This window comes from Lipotes vexillifer, unplaced genomic scaffold (genome assembly GCF_000442215.2).
Source record: "Lipotes vexillifer unplaced genomic scaffold, Lipotes_vexillifer_v1.1 scaffold689, whole genome shotgun sequence".
Classification (NCBI taxonomy): domain Eukaryota; kingdom Metazoa; phylum Chordata; class Mammalia; order Artiodactyla; family Lipotidae; genus Lipotes; species Lipotes vexillifer.
This window is the reverse complement of record NW_006772359.1, coordinates 647,338-664,493: the sequence shown is the minus strand read 5'-3', so window position 1 is coordinate 664,493 and position 17,156 is coordinate 647,338. Positions and strand designations below refer to the sequence as shown.

Below are 17,156 nucleotides of genomic sequence, written 5' to 3'. Positions count from 1 at the left end.
GGGAAAAGAGGCTCCCGCATCTGCTGAACCGGCGGGGCCAGAGAAGGCTGCACAGGAGGGGCGGCCTGAGGCTTCAGTGGTTCAGGAAGAAGAGCCGGCCCTAAAAAAAGTCATTTCCAGATGTTAGGTGTTTTCTAGAAAACCACCTTTTATCCTTCCTTTAGTGAAATGTAGGGGATTCTAGTCCCTGTCCCGCCCACCCCTGGCCCCAAGCAGCCTCATTTCTTGTGGCACAAAGAAAGACACAAGGCTATCCCAATTCGAGTAAGTTGTAAAAAGTGAGAGACTGCAGAAAGGAAAAGAAAAAGAAAAAGAAAAAGGGAAAGAATACAGAACGGCACTGCTGTCTCTAATACAGGGCCTACCTTTCAGTACTTCTGATGGTTTGCTTTGGCTTTCAGTAGTCAGTCTTCCAGCAGACACCCGAGCATGGCTCTGGGGGGCGCTGATCACCCCGGCACGGGGTGGAATAATCTAAAAATGGAAAACGTAACCGTTGAGATATTTACTTATTTTCAACAGATAAGATTTGGTGAAAATATTTCCTTTTGCATCTCATCTCATTTCCTCAGCCTCTTGTCATTTTAATGGCTCTCTATAGCCACATCGTCATAAGTTTGAAAAATCTTCCTTTTTATTTTCCACTGTTTACTATGTGCCAGGTGCTGTGTTAATTAAGCACTGTGTAGGCATTTCCATTTCATTGTCCAAATGGCCCTCAGAGGTAGGTATTCTTTTATCATCTCTATTATAAATGAAGATGAAGAAATGTATACAACTCTCCCAAAGCCACAGAGCTAGAAAGTAGAGCCAGGAGCCAGACTCAGGTCTGACCCGCTGCAGGGCCGTGCTCTTCATCCTGTGCAATGCTGCCTTAATGGGCGACGGGGATGGTATTACAGGTCACGAGGACGTGGAGAGGGACATGCACTGTGTAACTAAGTGGCTTATGAAAAACCATGCCGAGGTCTTTTTTTTTAAACACAGATGTAAAACCTCTTGAGTGGCTTACTCGATATGCTAAAATAAATACACTGGAAGACACACTGGTGAAAAACGTCATTTCAATTTTCACACGTTTGCTGAAGGCTTTAAGCCCCCAATACTCCTTATTTTAAGCAAAAGCTATGAATGTTATCTCACAAAATTCTGACTTTCCTTCTCTATTCTTACAGTATTAAATAAAGAAAGTACTTTGTGGGAAGTGGTAGAATCGATGGATAGCAATTTCCCCTTCTTTGGAAAAAAGGAGAGTGGGTAATGGCTATCTTTAGGTATCCTGCACAGACATTTTACTTTGGAGTGTGATGTTATATATAGAAAAAGGCCTTTAGGTTGGATGTTAAATACAAAGCTACAAGAGAAAGAACAAAGTATTTCTATCTTACAAATCTTATGAGGATTCCTTAGAAATCAGAAGTAGCTTCATTAGCAGAAGTTTCTTAATTTCCAGTTACAGTCACAGTTCCCACTTCTTACTCTTCAGCTGGAGGCCTCCCAACAGTCTCAGGCTCCACTAGACTGATCCTGGTTTCTGTTCTCTTTCTTTCTTTTTTTTCCCCTTTAAGTTACTTATTCTATCCCAGAGAAAATTTTCACTTGGGTGAATAAGAGGATAATTCTGTGTATGAGAAAACACTGATAAACACGCAGAAAACCACAGATTCACAACACAGGGAAAGGCACTGCAATGCCGCCTGCCCTCCTGCTTTTAATACCTTTAGAACCAGCTTTAGTTGACCGACTATCATAAATGGGTTTTCTGAAATCTAATTTTAACATCCTTCTGATTGAAGAATTACTCAGATAATATAAAAAGTTGCCCCAAAACATCACTTCCTCATATAGAGATTCTAAGATATTTATGTAGCGACTGTAACTACTTAATTGTATCACTTTTAATCAAATAAGGAAGTATGTTTAGTTACTTTTGAAGAGGATGTTAAAATACTCTTAGTGTTGAAAGGTACCCTGGAGAGCATCAAGTGCAATTCCCCATTTTAAAGTTGAGGAAACTGGGGCCTTAATGGGCCCCATGATTTCTTCAAGATAACACATTTCATTAGCAGCAAATTGAGACCTAGAACCTAGACCTCCTGGCTCCCAGGCGAGGTGCTGCCTACCGGTCTGGCTGTACTGTATCCAGCAAGTCCTGGGCCTGTGAGTCCTGTTTGAGGTGAAGGCTGATTGCGTCCTGGAACAAAGACATCGCACCATGTATTTCAGTTTTTGTAAAAAAGAAAGAAACAAGAAACCATGCACTTATATCCCAAGTGTCTATTCATGGTCCAGTTTTAAGGTTAAGCTGAATTCAAGTGTTTTTACCTATATTATCTTTCCGTGTCGTTCCAGGGCTTTTGGGTGCTTTGAAGCAGGAAGGAAAAAGAAATTAGTCATAAGTGAACAATCAAGCCATACTGCATAACATTGGCTGGCTGTTCTGTTTCATTACCAGCAGAAATGGGGGCATGAGATGGAAACAGAAGTACTTTGCTTTAGATAATGATGAAGGAAGCGTATTATCAGCTCTGAAGGAAATATCCCCAAAAAGAGAAAAATTAGGATACTGAGAGTGACATTCATGGGAGCCAGCTTAGCACTTGGTCTGATACCTCATTCAGAAGGTCACTTTTAAGGTGACTTTCCCAACAGAGCTCTCTCCTGTGAACCCTGAAAACACATGGTCAGCTTAGGGGGATGGTCACAAGATGCAGCCCCGCTGTTTCCCAGAGCTTGGTGGACAAACAGCTCCGGAGCAAACACACAGCACTACATTTTCCAAGTCACACAAGAGGCGCCTAATGGCACTGTTTCAGGGCTTCACGTTGTAGATGTCATTATGGATAAAGGAATCTCACGATGAGACCTTTGGGATTTCTATAGCAAAATCCTATGATGAGGGTAGAAGACAGGCACATCTTATCACCAAATATCTGCCTTATGCAAGACAACGTTAAACTACGGTTCAAACTCATTAGAAAGGTAGTAAAAGGATGAAATGAAATAAACTACTTTTGGGGCCAAAAGGAGTTAGGGGACACTATTGAGGCCTGCATCTCATATTTATTCTTTTTGAAAGGAAATTCAAGTGTGATTGTTGTATGAAACCCATCAGCTTTTTAAGAACTATAATCTTAATGAATGGCTTCTAGTTTTTATAGCCTTTTAAGCAAATTTAGTTCAGCGTCATTATACATTAAAACATTTCTGTTATCTGAAATCATCCAAAAAACACTATATTCTTGGACCTGAATTAATAAGTTTTAATTACAATTAAATTAATAAGGTTTAATTACAATTATTAATTTTTAAAACTCCAGAGTTAGTATAGTACATTTCTAAACATTTGACTTATTCTGAAAAGAATTTTGAAGGCATTCTTCTTAAAATAACATTGTACAATAATTTCACATCCAAAGGATATATGAAATATATACAACACAGGGTGCAAAACAACAGGAGAATTGTGCGGAAATTAAATGGACGTCCATTAGAAACTATACACAACACAGAATGGAAAGAGAAAAAAAATACAAAGTTACAAGGTATACATAAGGATGGGAGGGGGAGTTTACAGTTGGACCAAGAAAAGATTTGGTATGCCTTTAAACACTGGAGGGGCTGACGTTTAGAAATAAAACGAGAGATCCATTTCTATGATGCAAAAGTCTTGTTACCTTCCATCTCTCGCCTAGCTACCCCAGGACTGGGAGGGGCTCCAATACCTTTTTAGAGAAAGAACAGAAGCTGTATATTGTTCAGGGCCCGTAACACACAGAATGAAAGGCAGGCACACAAAACAATTTCTGAGTTAAGCTTACTTTTGCAAAAAAGTTCTTTCACTGTTTCAAATTTCTTCAAAGATATCAATACAAACCAAAGTGACTTTAGGTGCCTGGCCCAACCTGAGTCTGGCCCTTTCCACAGTTAGAATGAAAGAGAAGGACAGTTTGCTTTTTTTTTTTTTTTCCGGTACGCGGGCCTCTCACTGTTGCGGCCTCTCCCATTGCGGAGCACAGGCTCCGGACGCGCAGGCTCAGCGGCCATGGCTCACGGGCCCAGCCGCTCCGCGGCATGTGGGATCTTCCCGGACCGGGGCACGAACCCCTGTCCCCTGCATCGGCAGGTGGACTCTCAACCACTGCGCCACCAGGGAAGCCCGACAGTTTGCTTTTTATATCTGACATTACTAGCAGTAAGGAATTGAGAAATATGTGTAATGAAAGCCTTTGCTCTATGATCATCTCATTCTTTATATTCAGAGTTAAATCACTAATAAAAGCTCCAATATTTGCCAGTCAAAAAGGAGCAAAAATCTTAAAGTTCCAATTTCATATGAAATCTCTGAGACTATATTAGTCTCTTAGAAGTTATTTTTCGATACATTATTTAAAAGAAAAACCTAAAAGTACTGTAATTGCTTTCAGCTTATTGCCTTCAAGCAGTTATTGGCTTATAGGGTTAAAAAAATACAGTGCGAACATTGTCTACAAAAGAATTGTGAAGAGAAGCGATTTTTAAAAATTAAATCAGACTTCTAAGTAAGCCACTGAGTTGCTAACATGTATAACTTTTCACAAATTTATTTAGCAACTTATTTTCTATAGATTGTTTTCCTAATTAAAGGAGAAAATAAATAAAAGTCTATTATAACTATAAATAAAAGCACAAGTTTGAAACGGGAAAAATTAATGTTTTCTCTAAGTCAATGGAAAAGTTATACTCCAGCAGTATCTTGCAGAGGCCGCAGTGCTGAAGTAACTTTGCTACCCTTATTATACAAAGTCACTAAAATCTACACACAGCAAAGTCAATCTGTAACAACACACGAGCCGGTCCGCAATGTCCTTAGGCAGCTAGAGTAGAAAGACCAACTGCATGTGTATAGTGAGCCTTAATGATATTAAAACTGGATTTGTAAAAGCTCTTCTGTGGGACTGAAATATCTTGCCTCAGCCTTTCCTGAGAATTAGATTAAATAAGCTTGTCAAATGTATACCTCCAACTACACTCTGTGAAAGGTTTCATGTAAACCAAGTAAACTACACTTTTAACAAAAAGTGACCCATGTGTTAGTAAGAATTTCCTTATTGAAATATATCAAAGAAAATTGTTCTTACATTTTAAAAATGACGCATGAATGTTATGACAAGTTATGATAAAGCCATGCAAAATGAAAGCTATATTTCAGATAATTATTTTAACTTTAAATTGCATTTCTAGGACACTTTGCTAATCCACAGGCTACTGGCAAGGGAAGGTACTAGAGCTCTAATACAATCTAATATAATCAAATACTTGGGAAACATTCTATATTCATTGTGCCTGAATCACTTTTGAAAGTAGTATGATTTGGGGGAATTAAATCTTTGTAACCAAATTGACTGTATTTGTTAAGAAAAAGTATATCAGGCCTTGATGAGTAATTCACCTCTATCTGGGAAATGGAAGCTCTTGTTAATTCTATTCACTGATAAAACCAAGCTCTAATCTTTTACTTAACAGGAATATAATGGAAGTTTGGAGCGATTTTTAACTTGACATAGAAATATCATTCATTTTGACTTTTATCAAACAAACCTAAAATGGCTTTCAGTTATAGGAATCAAACTCCAAAAAAATTAATGAACCAAGATCCATACATTACAACAAATATAAATGGTTACCTCCAAATTCTTTTCTAGAAGGTGCAGGACTCCTAGCCCCTTATGGTTCATAAGAGAATGTGCAGCAGAAAGGAAACGACATTAAATAAAGAACTGAAATGTCAAAGATTTACTATAGTATTCATGATGTCAAATACCATGTAGAAACCACATATTCATGTCTTGGTGCTATAAAAAAGCTATTATGTAATGCAAATGCTTCTAAATAGAAACAACATTATACTTATTTTAAAAGAACATTTAAACAAATATAAACTTTACAGTAAATAAGTATATGTATGTTCTTTAGTTCTAATCATGCATTTTATAGAAATCAGTACAACCCCATTAGCAAAAACAAAACAAACCCTTCTTTCACACTTGTAAAAGGTCAGCTCTGAAAACATGTTACAGGAATCTAGTTGAGAAACAATATTTTTCCCTGTTCTGTCACACCCACCACGTTTTTTAGAGAAAAACTGAGGAGGTAGCACCAGTGATAGAAAAACAGTAAAATCTAGAAGCTAAAAGTTTGAAACGTGCAAAACATTTTAACAGAGTGGAGGGAGATTTTAAATCGAGCAAAAATGGAAATAAAATGGTTTGTTACCTGCAGGCGGAGGCGGTCTTTGCGGGGGGGCTGGACGCGCAGGAGGAGCAGCCGGGCGGGGAGGGGGGGGCCGCTTGGGCTCCAGGGGCTGAGTGTCAACAGGAGAACCTACCGAAAAAGTACCTGAAGTAAGAGGATCACATTCCAAGTGGACGTAAGCACAAAGGTACTTTCTATACGGTACGATAAATTATTTTGCTAATTTTCTAAATTTGTACTACAGTGTAACGACACACACTTCTGGTATCAATAACATAAGCAGTTCTGCTACTACATTACCCTTTGGTACCATGAGAGCAATCAGGCTAGCTCTCTGTGGACTTCTGACCCAGGCCCCAGGTGCTGAAGGGGATTTATCGAGCGGCCCTATTAACACAGCACAAAGGGGGCTTCCCTGGTGGCGCAGTGGTTAAGAATCTGCATGCCAATGCAGGGGACACGGGTTCGAGCCCTGGTCCAGGAAGATCCCATGTGCCACGGAGTAACTAAGCCCGTGCACCACAACTACTGAGCCTGCGCTCCAGAGTCCACGAGCCGCAACTACCGAGCCTGCGTGCCACAACTACTGAAGCCTGCGTGTCTACAGCCTGTGCTCCACAACAAAAGAAGCCACCGCGATAAGAAGCCCGCGCACCGCAAAGAAGAATAGCCCCTGCTCGTTGCAACTAGAGAAAGCCCGCGCACAACAACGAAGATCCAACGCACCCGGAAAAAAAAAGAGACAGTGGTTATATTATGAAAAAAGAAAAGATGGCATGAAGTACCGTGTGAGTTTAGCCACCTGCAGTCCACTGGCCAACAGAGAGGAGAGAAGAAAAGCGCGTCTCTTCTCTCTATGCCCTGGCTCAGCTTGAATTTATTGAATGAAGCCAGTCTCTAAGAGTAGCATGGGCGAGCTAGAGAAGTTTATGAAATGGAAGGTATTTTCTGAAGACATTGGTTAGCATGCAACAGTGACTAAGCCATGTAACGTAACAACCTCCAGAGACAAATCTTCCAACTTTGGAGAAGTCGTGACTATCAAGTTGAATTCAAAAAATACATCTTGTCTCTTTCTGCTTCATATTATAATTTAGGTAATGTACAGATAGATAGTTAAGCCCGAATACTTATGGGTTCTGACTATAACGATAGAAAATCATCAATGATAAGACATGGACAAGCCTGGCCACACAGAAAAAGAACTAAGAAAAATTCTCATCTAGTGACAGTGATGAGTATCCCTTCCATTTAGGGCTTACCATCTGCGAAGTTTCCTCTTTCCTCTTTTGTATACACAGAAAACATGCTACACTTCAGCCTATGGATATGAAAGTTAAAACAAAAACGGGTCTCCAAAGGAGAGGCAAGGGCATCAGAGGTTTAACCATCTAAAATCAAATGCATTAGCCAGGGAAAGTCATACAAAACTTTAAGTAAAATACACACTTTGTGAAGCTGGGTGCCCGGGTGTTCTTGAGGGAGCTCGACTTGGTCTCACGGGAAGGGAAGGCACAGGCCCCTCTGATATGGTAGGTGACTGGCAGGGACTGGTCCGGGGTGAAGAACTTGGGGAAGTGCCAAGGCCAGAACTGGAAGATGGCTGGAGATGCTGAGGAAGGATTTCCTCCACCTCAGCACTGTAGTCATCAACATCACCTGAGAAAGTGCAAGGTCAGCCAAGTTACCACCATGTTAACTTTCTCAGATTTTTTTTCACCTATCTAGGCTTTAAGGGGTTGTATATACATAAAATAAACACGTTTAACATTACGACCCTGCACACATATATAGGTTAAGCATGTGGGCAAATATAAACATTTTATACATATGAAAGTAGATTAGCACAAACGCTCTCAGAGGAAATGTAATTGAAGATCGCCTTCGGTTTCAGAGCAACAGGAGGCCGGTGGTGACGAACACCTGGAGCTGGATTGGCTCCAGAGCTTTCAATATTCCACTGAGCAGCTGTCTCAGTGCTGGCTCACTTGGAAGCTTAATGCTCTCCCCCCAAACCTTCCTTCTCGCCAATGGAACTGCCCGTTCCCCAGTGCCCTCAACTCAGGTCCTGCCCTTGCAGTAGCCAGGCTCTCACGCAGTCGCACGCCTTCCCCAGAAGTCTCCTCGCTACTCTGTCCCCTGTACTCCCCCAACCTGACATATGCACAACAGGGGGGAGCTGGTTCTCCCCTGAGGTCCCCTCACCTCCTCTTTCCTTAGGGTTGGGAAGTGGGGTCAGGGTGCCCCTTGCAACCCAATTCCAATTGCAGAACTCAGTCTTCCAACCCTGAACAAAAAGGCCTATTTCTTTGAGGCTGTGCCGTCACGAATTTATGTAGCACCTCAAGCCCCGCTTGCTGCCACAATCTCCCGCCCCCACCCTTCTGGTCTCTTGAACCCATTCACTGAGGACTAAGGAGAGAGCAAGCTGCTAAGCTGGGTTCTGCCGCCTCTCTGGGCGACATCGAGGCCCACGTGGTCGCAGCCCGCCAGCAGCCCCGTCGTTTCCCTGCTGACGCCCTCCTCCCCGCGTGGCGCATACGCCCCCTGGGACTGCAGTGCCTCTGACACAGTGAACTCAGAGCACCGCACTCTGACCGCCACTTCCCACTTTCACTCTCGCCCTCAGTTACTCTTTCCTCTTTTGACTTCACCAGGATCCAGGCCTTTGATTTTGCATCTCTGCATCTGTCTTCACGTCCTCTGGCTCCTCACCTCAGCCGTTGCCCTCCTGCACTATTCTTCCATCGCGCCTGCATCAACTCCACTGTCTAACCTCTCCATAACTGCGCACCTGGGCTGCTGGGTGCTGCAGCCAGAGACAACCACGTGGCCCCGATGACTGGAGCCACGTTAACTCTGTGGTTTTCAGCCTCATCTGGGCTCCCAGGGCTGCCTGGCAATTCCACAATTTCCTGGCTGGCTCTCCCCTGACCCCTTCTCAGGAGCTTTATCTTGAACCTTCTCAATTCTCCTGAAACCATGAGTTGCCCCACTCCTTAAACTTCACAGAGAAAAGGGAAGTCTTAAGATGGGACCCCCTCTCTTCAACAACCTGTCCCCCAACTGGAGCCTATAACCACGTGGTTGGCACTCAGGTATTTGTGGATGGAAACAGTGGGGTTCTGCCCACCCCCGTTTTCCCAGGGACCATATTCTGCCGCTCATTCTGCCCTGCCCCTCCCCAATGGCGTCAGCCCTTTCCATCAGCACTAAGCGTTCTCAAGCGTCCCTGTTTCAAAATAACACTCCCTGGAGCAGCTGCCTTCCTCTCCCTTTCCCCCGCCTTAGCCAAACTTCTGTAAAGAGTTGCCTACAGACACTCTCTGCACGTCTTCACCTTGCATCCACACCCCGATTTACCACCATCTGCCTCCTTCACTCCACTGAAATCACTCTCCTGAATGTCACCAACAGCCTCCTCCCCTGGGACTAAACCCAAAGGGCAGGCTGCGGTGCTCACTTCTCCTTCTTGCCACAGACCACTCTCCCTTGTTATCTTTTCTTTCCTTGATTTTTAAGCTGCTATATTCTCCTGGCTCTTTCACATTTCTGGTTCTTTCTTCTCATTTTCCTTTTACGGGCAGCCTTCTTCTGCCTGTCCTTGAAGTCTGCATTTCTGTTTGATCCCAGGACCAGTCCTCTCCCATCTCTATCTCATCCTCCTGGCCAAGCTAATAAAAACGCATGGCCTTAAACTGTCATCAGAGCTGCCTGGTGGGCCCAGAGCTCTCTGCTGAGTGCCAGGCCCACACACCCACAGCCTACATCTGGGCCTGATGGACCCTACAGACACCTCAGACTCAACATATTCAAAACCAAATCCACCTCCCATCCACACCCACTCCTCCTGCACAAGCATACTTGCATCGTCTACTTAGATCCTTTTTGTCCCCTGAGGTCTCTGCACATTCCTTCTTCCTGGTTCACGCCTATCTATCCTCTTTAATCTAATAATCACTCAGTCTTCAGACTCTCAATTTCAGTTTCTCTGGGAGAACTCTCCCGACTTCCCAACTCTAGGTCAGGCAGCTGCCCCATGAACTACTGCAGCATCGTTCACCAGTGCATTGATTACAATTGCCTGCTTACTTGTTTGTAACACCAACTGAGCTGTGAGCTTGGGGAGAGCAAGGATGACATCTGTTGAATTTCCAGCACCTAGCCTGTACCTGGCACATGAAAGGTACTACATAAATGTGTGGACAAAGTTACAAAATGAACAGTGAAATGTGAAAATGAGATGCTCTTCTGAGGTGTTCAACTCTTAAATGCATTATCTAGACATACAGGGTATCACAATATGATGCACTGTCATTTTATAAACTAAGATATGCATCTTAATGGAAAATATGCTAAAATAATATAGCAGATATACAGCATTAAAAAGCAAATGCATTTCTTAATCACATTTAAGGAAATTACTATATCGAGATAATCTGTCCCAAACTCCAAACTTGAAAATGATTACATTTATATGGCTGGGTTCAGTTTCAAATGCATGTGTTCCTAGCCACTTTGAGAATCTTTTAAAATTACTTTGAAATATATCCTCTTTTGAACAGACTTGTGATTGCCAAGGGGGAGGAGGGTGGGGGAGGGATGGATTGGGAATTTGGGACTAGCAGATGCAAACTATTATACGTAGAATGGATAAACAACAAGGTCCTACTGTAAAGCACAGGGAACTATATTCAATATCGTGATAAACCATAATGGAAAAGAATATGAAAAAGAATGTATGTATGTGTGTATGTGTGTGTGTGTGTGTGTGTGTGCATGCGCGCGTGTGTGTGTGTATAACTGAATCACTGCTGTACAGGAGAAATTAATACAACACTGTAAAGTCAACTATACTTCAATACATTTTTTTAAAAAGAAAGCAATGTATCTTCTTTTGTAGTAATTATTTTGAACCCATTTCGGCATATTGAGCTTCTACTTTTCTACCTTAACTACAATTAGGGGGACCAAACCACACACCAAAAATACCACTTTGTGCTCTTACGACACAAGGACATAAACTAACATTTGTAAAGGTCTTGACCTTTGCATGGCAGAATGGCAAATACATTTAAGTCTGGGTACAAGCAAAAGACACACGATACGATGCAAAACAAAATCTCATTAATACTGCTCTCAGTGTTACAAGAAGGAAGAGAAGGATAAACTTGGAGACTGAGACGTTACTGATGGGAAGGAAACATCTTGAAGGACAGCAGTAAATGTGTTCAACAAGCAGACCTTCCATATCGAAGTCGGCCGCAACCTCCGCGTCTTCACCCAGCAGGGTGGAGCTTGTTGAGGACGACAAGGGGACGCTGATTTTCTCTAAACTCATTTCTTCTTCCAAAGTTTTGATCCAGTCTGGACTCTTTAAAGTAATAGTTATAGTCCGACCCAATAACTAGTTGAGTAAAAGAGATATAAAATAAAAATTCATTGCATGAAAATTCACTATCTTGGAATAAAGTGCCTGCCTCAGTCATACTACAACAGTATAGGCTTAATTCAGCTAGACTCAATTCAACATAACCATTTCACATATACTGTATTTTAAACTAATTTTTTGTTTTGTTTTGGTTTGGTTTGGTTTTGGGTTTGGGTTTTGGGGGGTCTTTTTTTGGCCACTCCACGTGGCTGGCGGGATCTTAGTTCCCCGACCAGGGATCGAACCCAGACCCCCCCTGCGGTGGAAGCATGTAGCCCTAACCTGGGAATCACCCTCGACTAGTTTCAAATGTCCCCAATCCTCCCTTTGAAAGCCTGTGTTGCTAAATCTCAGGTCTTCTTTCTTAGGATGCACACAGATTTAAGTTTCTTTTGCTGCAGTAAGTATCTTTCCCTGGCCAGATATAAATTCACTGACAACTCTACTACATAATTTTATACTTCCTGTGATTTTGATTCACAGATTAAATACTTGTTCCTACATGAGACAACTAAAGAAAGGACAGTAGAAAATCCTTAAAATAATTTCCCTGTTCATTTGGACCTTCCTAACTTGGTGTAATGGTCTTGAAAGGTGCTATACTGTCAAAGTAGTTTCAGCATTTCAAACGTCAGAAGAATATTGAGAGAATTTAAGACCATTTTAAATCTTCAACAAAAGTTAATCATTCTGAAAACAGAAAGACTGGTATCTGTGAAACTGGCACCCTGCCTTTCCTATAAATTTGAGAAGCTTTTAGACAAAAGTATAATCTAAAACAACCAACATATTATAATCAAGTTACACTGTCCTGTGGCTGTATTAAAAAAAAATACTTTCCTTACATGCCATTGACATTAGAATTCTTTGAAGGCATAGGCTGGAGAGGTTGAAAGCTGCTGGCCTGAACAGCACAGCCATGTTTAATAGGAATTTAGTGTCCATCCTGAGCTTTGAAGTCAGAGTCCTAAGAATTAATAATTCTCTACTCACTTATTAGACCAAATCAATTAAATTTCAGAACTTGGCAAGAGGCTTCATATGCCATTTGTTACTTTTTAAAGTCAACAGCATTCTTTATATATTCACCAAAGAATACTAACAAGTATTCTTAAGCCTCAGTCACTATAATGGCCATTTAAGAGGCACTTCATCAAGAATATCCACTTGGCAGAGATCAGAACCAAATGAAAAGAAGGAAATTTAGACGACAGAAAAGAAAATGCTCAAGAAGGTCATCCTTTAGGTTTGTCCTGCTTACGCTATATACTTTTTCCAGATTCTCCCCTGGATCGGAAGTGTTCCTATTGATCTTGCGTCTAGAAGATTTCGGGCTGAAACACTGGTACTAACAAAGATAGACTAGAGGTTTGGAAATGTCTAACTTTCAAAAGGATAAATCAAACATTATTATGCACTTTCCCCAAACATTATTTTTTCAGAATTCTGAAAATCTTTTAAGGGAGCTAAGGGTGGGGTCCTTTCTAAGAGCATAACATACATGACTAGACTTGAGGGTGAGGAACAGAGCTGAAAAGAAGGGAGGAAAAAACCAAACAAGGAAAATTATCAGGGGAAAGACAAAAGAAATATTCAGAAAGGGAATAAGAGCTGACAAAGAATGCCAAACTGAGAGCCGCTCTTAAATATTTACAGCACCATGGGAGAAGGAAGAGCTTTTTAAGATGTCAAAGGTAGAACGAAATTTAAAGATTAGTCATTTCCATATGGTGAAGACACAACAAAGTCATAAGGCAAACTGCGAAGGATATCTGCAGCATATTAGGAAAAGGGATTAACAGCAAGGGAGCTTCAAAAGATGAATACCCCGGGGAAAAATGGGCTAAGGTCACAAACAGCTCGTCAGAGAAGTGCAAAATGACCAATGAACTAAAAGCTAGCCATCAAAACCTTAACACACAAGTGACATACTAATTCTAGTTTTTCAGACGGTCAAAGTTAAAAAACATCCAGTACTGATCAGAATGTTGGATGTTAGGTAATCCGAGGCATAATACAACTAGATATATTCCTTCTGAAGAGCAGTTAGCCGACAAGTATCAACATTTAATATGTTAATATCTTTGTCGCAGCAAATCTACATTTAAGAATTTATCCTAAGGGGGCTTCCCTGGTGGCGCGGTGGTTGGGGGTCCGCCTGCCGATGTAGGGGACGCGGGTTCGTGCCCCGGTCCGGGAGGATCCCGCGTGCCGCGGAGCGGCTGGGCCCGGTGAGCGGATATATATATATAACTGATTCACTTTGCTGTACAGCAGAAACTAACACAACATTGTAAAGCAACTATACTCCAATAAAAAAAAAAAAAAAAAAAAAAGAATTTATCCTAAGGAATAATAGAATAAGCATGCAAAGTTAGAGCGTACACAGGGGTCCCCTGGAATGCTGGTTTTAGTAATTAAAAGTTGGAAACAGCCTCTTGCCTTCCAAGATGGCCCACACTCTGTCTATGGAGTGTGTATCTCCCTGAATAAACCTTCTTTCACTTTACTATGTTTTGCTCTTGAATTCTTGCCTGCACAAAGCCAAGAACCCACACTTGGCAGCCATCCCAGGGACTCAGACATGACTTGGGATGTGACCATCCTCTCGCACCCCACTCTCTTTCCTGCAACATCTTTTCTGGCACCCAATGAGGGGCCTCCAAGGCCATAATCTCGATCCGCCTATTGGGCTATGGCTCCCCTCTGAAGGGTGGCTGGGACTTATCCTGAGCCATATAGATTCAAGTAGCCCGTTAAGTGGCAGCTGACGTCGCCTGCAGGATCTGGCAGAGACCAGTTCTCTGGCCCTGAAGAAGCGCACTGAGGCCAAGGCTCTTCCCCCTCAGTCTCTCTCATTCTCCTATTGCTCTATCTCTTTGGACTTGAAAAGATCCACCCAGACGACCACCGAACATCCAAATTAAGACTGCGCAGCAAGTAAATGACAACTTGGTTGGGTCTAAAGAACTCCGGCCAGGGGGCTTATCTGGTGGCGCAGTGGTTGAGAATCTGCCTGCCAATGCAGGGGACACAGGTTCGAGCCCTGGTCTGGGAGGATTCCACATGCCACGGAGCAACTAGGCCCGTGAGCCACAACTACTGAGCCTGCGCGTCTGGAGCCTGTGATCCACAACAGGAGAGGCCGCGATAGTGAGAGGCCCGCGCACCGCGATGAAGAGTGGCCCCCACTTGCCACAACTAGAGAAAGCCCTCGCAGAGAAACGAAGACCCAGCACAGCCAAAAATTAAAAAATAAAATAAATTAAAAAAAAAAAGTTGGAAACAACCTAGATGTCTATTAACAGGAGTTTGGTTAAATAAATTTATACATTTATCCACATAATAAAATTAATTTTTAAATTAATTTTTAATTAAAATGCAGTCATTAAAAATGACATATTTGTTCACATAGAAAGATGTCCATGATATGTATATCTCATTTTTGTTAATATATATGCACATGTATATGTAATCCCATTTGTTTTAATATATACATATGCCTATGTGAAGGTTAAGAAAAATTATTTTATAATGGTAGGACCACAAGTGGTCTTTATTATTTCTTCATACTTTTCTGTGTTTCTTAATTTACTTTTGCATGAGCGTATTACTAATGCATTTGGGAAAAACAAGCAAAACTCTGCAAAATCTATTTCAAAAGCAATATACACATGGAAATCTTTTTCTCCAAGGAAGTGGAAGTTATGTAACAGAAGAGGAAGCTCAAGTAAATCTTTACCAAGTTGCCTGCTGTTGGAGAAATTAGGCCTGGATTTTAGTCCATCCTATCTAGTGACCATATACTTAGATATATAGGATTTGTCTAAAAGCATTCAGAAAAAACTAATAGACATAGTACTTTACAGGAGTAAAACTATTCCAGGACATTGATGTAAGCTTCCCACAATCAATGACGTTTCAAATCGTAGGTTAGGAATATCTCCACTAATTACAAATTTCTAAAATGCCTCAACGGGATGGATTTGTTATCTACGGGAATTATTTTACCTACGCTTGAAAAAGGGACCTGGGTACCACAATCCAAGCCAATAAAACAAGTTCCTTGGAATAATGAGCACATTCCTCCTTTGTTTTCTTGCAAGTGAAGCATTTTCTTCCATTTGCTAGAAATCTTTTCTACTATATAGATGAGCCAGAATATCTATTCCAATTAAACATTTTAAAGTTTTATATAAGAAAATATAATAAAATAAAATTTGGTAGTAAACATGTTTTCTTCTTAGTCTATATCAATGATTAACATCTATAGGGCAGGACCAAAATAATCCTAAATTAGTCTGAAATCTAGTCTAAATAATAAATATTAAAGCACAACACTAGGTCTTTTATCCTCCTGAACTGGAAATACATTTAGATAATTTGCTGCATGTCTCTAAAAATACAATCTTCAGACACTTAATTACAGAATGGTTTAGACTCAGCAAATGCTACCTTACCTCTTTACCATTCAGGCTCAGAACACTCAAGGCAGAGCTTCCCTCCAAAAATGTAACCCACATTTTATCTTCTACAAATCTTTAAGGAAGGGAAAAACAAACAATAAAAAAACCCATAATTAATACCTAAGGTATAACTAGCCCAATGACTAGTCCAATGATTATCGATTAACAAGGGCTTATAGAGGCCAGAAAGTAAGAGCGAGAGCAACAGGGCCAGCGGTGACCTGGAGAGGGCACTCTTTTCCTAAAAGCATTCAAATTCAAATTTCTTTCAAATACTTTGTTAATAAAACAGCCTGCCAGAAGAAATGGACCGGTGGACCTCCAATTGTGATCCCTGCTAATCCAATCCTTCATTTCATGGACAAGGAGAAAAAGGGCCAGAGGTGAAGTGGCTTGTTCAAAGTGACCCTACAAGAATAAAATACAGGGCTAGGACCCAATTCTCCTGACCCTGTAGTCCAGTATTATGTATTTTCACTGTCTCAGTGACTTTCCTGAAGCAAATTTCCTTTGACCAAGAAAGACAGGGAGTTGTCACCAAAAAAAAAAGAAAAAAAAAAAATTGATATCAGTCAATCAATCAATCAGACTGGCCCCAAGGAGCCTTAGATTATGGTCTTTGTTTTTATTCAATGACAGGCATTTAAATGACTTCAAAGGCCTGTGCTATAATTCTAAGTTTATAGTTTTGAAATAAGAAACCCCCAAAAGGAAAAATAAAAAGGACACTGGAACAAGCTCTGAAGGAGATGGTCACTGATACATAACAATGTTATCATGAAAAAAGAAAACAAATTACAACATTATCAGTCTTATTTACAGAAACAATTTTACCAGTTGAACTACTCCCAACTGTATAAATCAAGTTCAGAAATCCTTGCAGATTTTTCAGATGAGAGACAGTAAAACATGTACATGCGTACATACCCCCCCACACACAAAACATAGATAAGAGACTCAATTTCTTTGGCATAAAGTTACTAAATTGCAGGATGCTGCCATTTGAAAGACACAGGGACACCATT

General features: G+C 41.2%; 1 protein-coding gene across 3 annotated transcripts in view; it reads right to left on the bottom strand.

Moving 5' to 3' along the window:
* The window catches only part of SYNJ1 (synaptojanin 1), an 88,458-nt gene that overhangs the window by 6,798 nt on the left and 64,504 nt on the right, over positions 1–17,156 (bottom strand). For 2 of the 3 annotated variants that reach the window (XM_007447412.1, XM_007447413.1), the window contains exons 22-31: positions 16,126–16,204; positions 11,479–11,641; positions 7,684–7,893; positions 6,256–6,363; positions 5,667–5,705; positions 3,678–3,725; positions 2,326–2,364; positions 2,124–2,194; positions 366–474; positions 25–100 (exon numbers count right to left, since the gene is read on the bottom strand). In XM_007447412.1, coding sequence (XP_007447474.1) covers positions 25–100; positions 366–474; positions 2,124–2,194; positions 2,326–2,364; positions 3,678–3,725; positions 5,667–5,705; positions 6,256–6,363; positions 7,684–7,893; positions 11,479–11,641; positions 16,126–16,204 — 942 coding nt within the window. The remainder of the gene's footprint in view (positions 1–24; positions 101–365; positions 475–2,123; positions 2,195–2,325; positions 2,365–3,677; positions 3,726–5,666; positions 5,706–6,255; positions 6,364–7,683; positions 7,894–11,478; positions 11,642–16,125; positions 16,205–17,156) is intronic. The other variant, XM_007447414.1, reaches the window with a different exon arrangement.